Source organism: Sprattus sprattus (genome assembly GCF_963457725.1).
Source record: "Sprattus sprattus genome assembly, chromosome: 1".
In the NCBI taxonomy this organism is placed as follows: Eukaryota; Metazoa; Chordata; class Actinopteri; order Clupeiformes; family Clupeidae; genus Sprattus; species Sprattus sprattus.
This window is the reverse complement of record NC_137920.1, coordinates 46,743,386-46,752,055: the sequence shown is the minus strand read 5'-3', so window position 1 is coordinate 46,752,055 and position 8,670 is coordinate 46,743,386. Positions and strand designations below refer to the sequence as shown.

The following is an 8,670-nucleotide window of genomic DNA, read 5'->3' as shown; positions in this document are numbered from 1 at the left end:
ATGCTCATTATCCAGATCATTAAAAAGAAAAGGTATTATTTTCAAAAGTATTAACATTTGTCCACAAGACTGTTTTAATTTATTGTCATTGGCAGCTAAGGTGTTGACACTAATAGGGCATGGCTTATCTCGCATATCCAGAGGAGAGTAAGGAAAATGTATGATAGCTGAGTTAAGCTCATCTACTTGTATATGTCCTGACAGAATAAGTGTTTTCAACACAAGTTTTATTTCCATTGGTGCAACACCTTCAAAAAGTACATGCATTACATCCTGTGGAGTTTGTTTTATCATGTCAAATGCCGGAAAATCAATTAGTCTGCTTCTTCTATTAATCCCATAGGTGGTTTTGAGGGATGCTTTCAATGTTTCTGTGCTTGCTTTGTCTATTTCAACACATTGCCTGATGTGTTTTTCCAAATTTCTTGCCGTGAACGAATTCTCATCATACATGCTTTGCATGTCATTAAAGGAACATTCACAGTTTCTACATTTGCTATAAGCAAACCCTACACCTTGTTTCAACCCAGCAAGGTCATGTTGGGCAAGTGTGTCTCCACAAACGGCTATTACAGCACCAAATAACTCAATTTCACCACTTGAGGTTTCAATCCTAACACCATTGTAAAGAAGTGCTAGATCTTCCAGGATTCTTTTTAGTATAACATCAACACCCCATTGAGAAACATCGCTCGCCTTGGCAATAGCAAGGAGCCTTATTGCAGCCAACTTGGACCTGAATTTGGGATCAATATTACCTAAACTATAATAAAACATCAAAAATTTGTTTGTAGAGGCATGGGGCCCTAAAGGGTTACAGATTTCTATTTCATCACTGTACAATAGTATTTGCAAAGCATTTGGCCTTTGAGAATATAATGGATGGGATGTAAAAAGAGCTCCATCAGTAAAATCATACAGGAATCCCTCTCTACTTCTTTGTGGAATAGTGGTCACCATGGAGAAGATTCTAGAATTGCTCAATAACTGCTTAAGACTCTGAATGAGTGGTATATAGTAAAAACTTTTATTCTTCAAGGCCATGACCCTTGAATGACCACGCTTTACCCAGCAAATCTTCTGGGATACTACCACTTCCTCTGGGTTGACTGGATTGAATAGTTCCCTGATGGTTTTATTCTGTCCATATGCTGTGGTTGAGAAAGGATCCATGAATGTATCAAATGTAGCCAAAGCCTCATTCTGGAGCTGAGCAGTTGTCTCTGGATGGTCTTCAAACACCCTTTGGACTCTGTCCCTTAGTGTGTGAAGGAGAGCAGCTTGGTACTGTTGCACCCCTGAGATGACACTCCTGACAGTTCTCTGTGAAAATACATGTGTAAAAAATGACCCTCAAATAACTATTGATTACAGGCCCACAATTAACATTATAGTACAGAAAGGAACTACAATAGAATGTATACATATTAAAAACATTTAACAAATTATTTACCATTAAATCATTAGTTCAGCATCTGTATCGAGCCAAATTTACCTGTGACAAGTGGCCCTGTTCTCGGATGCTGATGGCAAATGCAGCTGCAGATCTTGCCATATCAGGTCCGGCTCTGGATGTCACAGCAACAGCATCCTCCTTCAGAAAGAATAGAGGCAATTGTATTGTTATGGCGCTATACAAATAAAATTGAATTGAATTGAAAATTTAATTGAATTGAATTGAATTGAATATAACACAATGAGGTTTGTGTGTAAAACTGACTAAAGCTGTGATAGGCCTAATAAGCAAGTAAATAGGCTACCCGGCTCTGTACAAGTTCACATTAACTTCACAAGACACTACTTTGTTTACAATTAAAAAGCACAAGAATAGCGCAGTCTATGAGATTGTTTCCACACATCTTACAGTAGTTGAAAACATCTCGGCAAATTTCTCCTTGTGGAGAAAAACAAGCCATGATTCAGGACGAATGAGGAACGATCATAGTCATTGGCACTGAGAGATTGAAATAAATGGAAACTTACAGACGGACCGACAACGTCAGGTTCAGGTAGAGAGGCAACAGGTGGGACGGCAGCTGGAGCAACGACCACAGTTGTGCCCGCTGCAAGAGTGGTACAGTTGGCAAAAACTGACACACCAAATGTTTCCTGCTCCGAAGAATCAGTTGTACTCCAACGTGGTGGACGTCCAGTCCTGTAATACTGGAGGTGCGTCCGTTTAATGTGGCGAAAAAGTCCTTTTCACATCCATCGATACCACAGTAAACCCAAAAATCCGGGTTGCGACTATGACTTGCATTAATATGGCTTAATAAGACTTTAAGACTAAGAGCAACAAAGTCAACACATATCCAACACCTCCAGGCCGCCATGATGCCGACCAACTGTCGCATTTCATATGATTAATGCTGGATGCACCGTTATCGTGTCGCTGGCTGATGACCGTGCATGGGGTGGATGGTCATTTGTATTGGTTATTTTAACAGGAAACATCTTCAGTTTCGTTTCACTTAATTTATTTTAATATGATGAATATGTTGTTGTAAAAACTTTAAAAAAAATCCATAATACATGTGATATTTTATTCGCATTCTCAGTTTACGTCATCCAACGTTCCAACGTCGATTACGTCAGCACAATTGATTTCAAGGTTGAGCTTCAAACCGTTTGCCAACCGCCCCAAAAAAAAGAAGAAGAAGAAGCAGAAACCACGTGAATCCCCACTCGTACACAGCTAAGAAGAATATTTGGAAGACAAAGGAGACACACGAAGGAGCGGCCCAATCAAGGTAATGAAGCGTAACTGTTTTTCATTTTCTCACTTAAATCGTGTTTTATAAAGGGGTTTTCTGTGACGTTCCTGTTTCTCAATTCGACTTGCCTGGTCACTTGCTTAGCAAGCTAACTGGTGTTTGCTCGTGCATTCATGTCTGCCAACTTCCAGTTTGGAAAAGGGATTATTTGGTGGATGAAACCCCACCAAAACACGTTCGCGCTATTAACAAAAGTGTGTACGTAGTTCATACGTGTATGTTATTTGTATTAAATGCATGTGCTTTTCATCGCGGTGGTGTATTTTGGTTATAGTTAACACTCGAACCGCATGTTTTTTCGAGCTGACTAATGGGGCACTGCTAGCAGAGTTGCTAGTGTCGAGCTAGTCTTGTCGTTTGGCGGCCATTTTAGCATTAGCAACGCCCGCGGGCATCTGTTTCCGATTTGAACAACCAACTTTATTCATCATGTATACACAAACGGTATAATTTGTAAGCAAATGTGTGTATGTTACAGCTAACATTCACAGTAGCCATGACCGAGAGTGGGGGCAACCCGAATGGATTGTTAGACCGAAGTCTTGTTAACCAATTGGACTTGAAAATGGCGATTCTGGAATTTTCCATCACGACTCGCTGTCATCCTGTCGTGATGGAAAATTCCAGAATCGCCATTTCCAAGTCCAATTGGACAGCGAGTCGCTGTCTGCATGGCTACAGCAGAGAGTGTAGGTATTAAGTGTGCATCCACGTTTTTTTTCTCCTGCAAATTAATTCTGGCTTTGTGTTTTTGTTATAGCCTGCCGCCTAACCTGATGAGAATGGATGGCTTTGACGAAGCCACTCGTTCTGTATTGGACGGTAAGTCACTAATAATAATTTATATTTTATATAATTAAGTCATTTTACAATGTAGATCACCAACGCTGAAGATGGTCAGGTGCATACAGGTCGTTGAATAGTTCAAGTCCAGAGTTAAATATTGATTTCATTTGGGAGGGGCATCTCTGTTTGTGGCTTATTTACACTTGCACTGTGTAGGATGGTGACCAGAATAGGTATTGTAGCTATGCTGTTCATTGAAACTGTGCTGTCTATTGTCATATTTGAACTTTTCATGAATATACTCAATAATAGACTCATAGTTTCTAGTATGACCAAAGTACAACAGGTTTTGAAGCTGGAAATGTCTATATCTGGAAGTTCAAAATGGTGGACATGAAGATCCCCCTTTTCATTTATGAAAATTGCAAGTTGCCCAGTCGCTTACAATTTTATGTTGGCAAGTATTTGTGAAAACAATGTGTGGTAACATTTATTAATGTGCAGCATGAATTCTGGAAACTGATAAAAAAAAATTGAGGAAATATTACACAGTGCACTTTTAAGAGGCTTCATAGCACAGGCAACTAGATAAAGCGTTTATACACGTATTGGAGCTCTGAGAGAGACAAGTGACCTTTTATGTTGCTTTGCTCTGTAACTTGGCTTTGCTTTACACAACATATATTTATTTGTCGTCTACAGCTGCAAGTGTTGATGAACGCACCTTGAAAGCCCTTAGCCGGGAGGACTTGCAAGACCTTTTCCCTGGCCCTGAAAATTTCCTTCGAAGGAGAACACTTTGGGATTTTATCAATGACATTGTAAGTTACATCAGATATATCTATCAATGTATATTATGAACATTAAATTGTGTTAAACGTATTTCTAATTGTCCCCATGCATTTTGTTTACATCCTGCGTAATCCTAATAGTCTGGAGATATGGACCAAGATGCAAGTGCTTGTCGTGAATACAGGAGTATGCCCTCCTCAACTACTTCTGTGCAACTGTGCCAACCTCAAACCTCCACTCCCATATCTGATGAGAAGAAGATGAAAATGCCAGACCCTCCAGAATATGTCGTGTACACCGACTCTGAATTGGATTTGGTGCGGGGTCAGTATTTCGCACTCCTTCGGAATGGGAAGGAAAGGGGCTTCAAGATGTCGAAGGAGCTGTGTTGCAGACTAATAAGAAACACCATAACGAGCATGGTTGCAATCCTGCGCGCAAGTCTAATGGGAAAAGAAGCAAGCTACCCCTCCAAGCTGGAAGTGAAAGTCATGTCGCAGAAGATTATTGAATATTACCCCATGCTACGTGATGCTGATCCAAATATGCCATATGTAAGTAATGTTTTCTTTATCTTGTTTTCTTAAAGATGTATCTCTTTGCCTTCTATCTCTTTGGTAATGTCTAAATTACCTCCTTCTACAAGCTCTAACCCACCACCGTGTGTGTATGTGTGGAATACTGCACTAGCTATCTACCTGGACTGTGCATTAGGACTGTCTGGAATGTGTACTACTCGCTGATGTGCCATACCACTCTGTCATATGAGGACTCATTCTTGCACTAAATTAATAGTGAATCTTTCAGGTCAATGAAACCCTTTCACTCTACCACTAATCTTATCAGGGTATTTGACACCTTGTTGGATTACCATTAACTTTGTGGATGACTGTTTCTTTTGTTGAAATGTGTAGTATATAGTAGTACTTTTTGTGCCAGGCAAATAAACTTGCTCTTCTCTACTAAACCAAAACGAACCACGAACAGGTAAACAAAACAAAACAAAAACAGACTACTTACCTAACATTCTTTCACCTCAGCTGGCCGTCTACACCAAAATGTTCAAGCGACTCCAGAATATGAGATCCCCAAGAAAGAGGCAGGGCTCCGTTCTTGGCGCAGCAAAGACTCTCTTCAGTGCAGACCACAGCGACATTGACACGGATTTGACAGACACGAGCGGCTCGGCTGATACTGTAATTCTGGAGAGCAGTGATGACCTCAGTGAGGACAACTCCAGTGCAGGTGTGCAAAACTAACAATGACTATAGTCAAGTCATGAAACTATAAGGTTTTTATTTTTGTTTTATTTGTTCTTTGTTGAACCAAAGTTGCACTGTACTTAATCTATGCCTGATTTTTGGTTGTATTCATTTTAATAATGGTGTGTAATATTTTTCCCCCCATTATTTCTTAAGTAGCGTCCCCACCACCAGATCCCCCTGTGCCAAAAAATGCAAAGAGTGGCACCAAAGCATCCACGCCATCATCCAACTCTTCCTCACCTGCACCCATGACTGTGATTGCTTCACCAACCATGCCTGCAAAAAATGTTGACGGTAAGCCCTCCTCAGCACACTTCTCAGCCCGTCAGCCTTGTTAATAAGTTTTGCAAAACATAATTACGTGTGTGTGTGTGTGTGTGTTAGTGTAAAATATATATAGCCTGTCAAGCAAGACTAAATGTGAATATTTAGTTTGGCCCTGATCAATGAGGCATCGGAAGATTGTTGATAAGAACAACCTGTTTTTCAAACTGTGTCTATGCCTATTTGCCAACGTTTTGTCGTCACTCCCTGAAAACCCCGTCCGATTTGCATCCGAAGATTTAAAACAAATCCCCTGCGTTGTGATTGGTTTGCCAGATTCATTTGGCATTTGGGCATTGTCTGAGGCAAGACCCACTCGCAGGCAAAAATAATTTTGGCCGCTTGCAGGTGGGGCTAGTTTACGAGGCCATAATATGTATATTTTGTCCCCATTATTTCCTCAAGAAGCGTCCCCACCACGAGATCCCCCTGTGCCAAAGAAGGCAAAGAGTGGCACCAAAGCATCTACGCCATCATCCAACTCTTCCTCACCTGCACCCATGACTATGATTGCTTCACCAACCATGCCTGCAAAAGATGTTGCTGGTAAGCCCTCCTCAGCGCACATCTCAGCCTGTCATCGTTGTTCATAAGTTTTGCAAAACATAATTATTTGTATTTTAATCATGTGTCGTTTCCCCTGTGGTGATGTTAACATTAAAATGTCTTTGTTTATTGTCATTTAAGTGGGCCTCGACAGTCTGAAGATGCAGGCCAGACACTACAAAACCTTGAGCAACATGTACAACAAGTCTAATGCAAAACCCAATCAAAATGATGTGGCGCAAATTTTGGACCTTGAGTTCGAGGCCAGACGGGCCTTCATTGATTCAGATGTTACCAAGGAAGAAGACCGACCTGTAAAAATCCTTGATGCATATCCATGCTTTAAAGATGTTCGAAATGTATGTTTATTTTTTCGTCTTACCTGAACCTCTTACTGTGTATTTTGTAAGGGTTTTGAACACATTATTAAGTGTTTCACGATGTTTCAGGCAATGGATGAGCTACGGCGCATAGTAGATGGCACTAACCGCAGATACATCGAGGAGGTAAAAGGAAGATGGACAGAATTCTGCACAAAGGCGCAGTTCTACAGCGTGTGGAAGAAAGTCCTCAAACCCCCTTTTCCTTTGGATGTTCGCAGTGGTAAGTTACTGTTCCATATTTATATGTACATGCAGGGCTCTAAATGAACCCTTTCCCATCACCAGACTAATGCCTAGTACATTTTCTTTTCTATCAACCAAACTGAAATTTCAAGTTTGCTTGTGTTATTGTAGAGCCCTTTTTACATGTATTAGTATGTTCTGACCAGTCCTTCTATTCTTTAGTGGATTTCACACTGGCCCTCTTCAATGCACTGCCACTCCTCTTCCCCTCATCCGTTTTGCCTCCAAAGAAGCTGGCTTGCAGTGAGGCACTTATTCATATCCTGAAGGTAAGCAAATATTTTCCCAGATTTATGCAAATTCATTAATTCACAAAACCACAAAAAAATCGACAACTTTGCATCAGCTTGTCGGTTATTAAGCTATACTACATTTATTACATGATAGGTCTGTTACCCAGTGCAGTCAGCTGTTTTTGACACTTGGATAACTTCTGAGCTGACCGAAAATTGCATCCTTTCAGCCATACTCGTTGTAATAATTCTGATGAAATGCAGAAAGACATGATCTTAAAAGTTGTAGGAATCATACTTAATGCATTCCTCCCTCCCCTATTGTAAAGTAATAATGTTTTTAGAATCTTTAAGTCTTAAAATCTGCAAGTTTTTATACAGGAATTTCCTTTGGGGACTCAAGCCAATGGTTGCCGGATGTTTAACCTTTTTTTCCTTCTTCTCTCTCTGCACATTCTTGTTTTCTGTTCCAGTCAAACGAAGACCCTGTTCTCTACCTGCGGAAGCGTCCTCTCTGCTCCCCAGTTCTCCTCTTTGATGGCTCAACTACCATCCTGGCTGTTGGTAACGTACCTGTGACAACCCTCAAGCAAGAAGATTTTTCAGAAGGGATTTTGGTGTTGATGGTGTACTATTATACATTGCACTTAACATACCCCAAATGTGTGGCAACCCTGCTCTCTGTTATTCAAACGGAGGTCATTGGTGACGCCCTCCACGAGAGAGATGCCACTAGTTCATACAAAAAAGCAATGGCTGAGTGGAAAGCATTCATTGAGAAGTAAATCTGTCAGTTGTCGGTTACTAATTATGTTACTATTGCATTGTTTTATTAGTTAATTGCGGTTTTTTTTTATTGTTCAGTCGATCTAAGGTGTTGGTCTTAAACCAATACCCCACCCCAAAGTGAAATTGAGGCAGTGGCTGGGTCACCTGGAAAACTCCTGTTCACTTATCCAAATCTAGGGACTTTGGTGAGTGGCTCAATTTTACCTGGGAGTGGGGTATTCCTTAAGATTTAACTAATCAAAGCCTATATTTCAAGATACAATGTTGGAAAAACGCTACCTCATAATGGCTGAGAATTTTATTTGTTTATATTACTGGGGACCCAGTAAATCTAAGTTGTTTGTCTTAAACATATACCCCAATCCCAAGCGAAATTGAGTCACTCGCCATAGTCCCTGGAGTTGCGCAAGTGAGCAGAAACGTTTTTCAGGTAACCCAGCCACTGTCTGAATCTGACCCATCAAAGATCAGAATAGAGAGGACGCTTCTGAAGGTACAAGACAGGGTCTTAAACAGTCTTTGCGTTGCCAACCAC

General features: G+C 40.6%; 1 protein-coding gene across 1 annotated transcript; it reads left to right on the top strand.

Annotated features, from left to right (window-relative positions):
- Nucleotides 1-4,798: 4,798 nt before the first annotated feature.
- Nucleotides 4,799-7,137, top strand: LOC308370065 (uncharacterized protein; the record flags this gene model as incomplete). The annotated part of the gene is made up of 6 exons (XM_080844628.1): nt 4,799-4,906; nt 5,393-5,597; nt 5,774-5,911; nt 6,347-6,487; nt 6,629-6,801; nt 6,937-7,137. The coding sequence occupies 6 exons, from the start codon at nt 4,799-4,801 to the stop codon at nt 7,135-7,137; spliced, it is 966 nt and encodes a 321-aa protein (XP_080700754.1).
- Between the last annotated feature and the right edge of the window lie 1,533 nt (nt 7,138-8,670).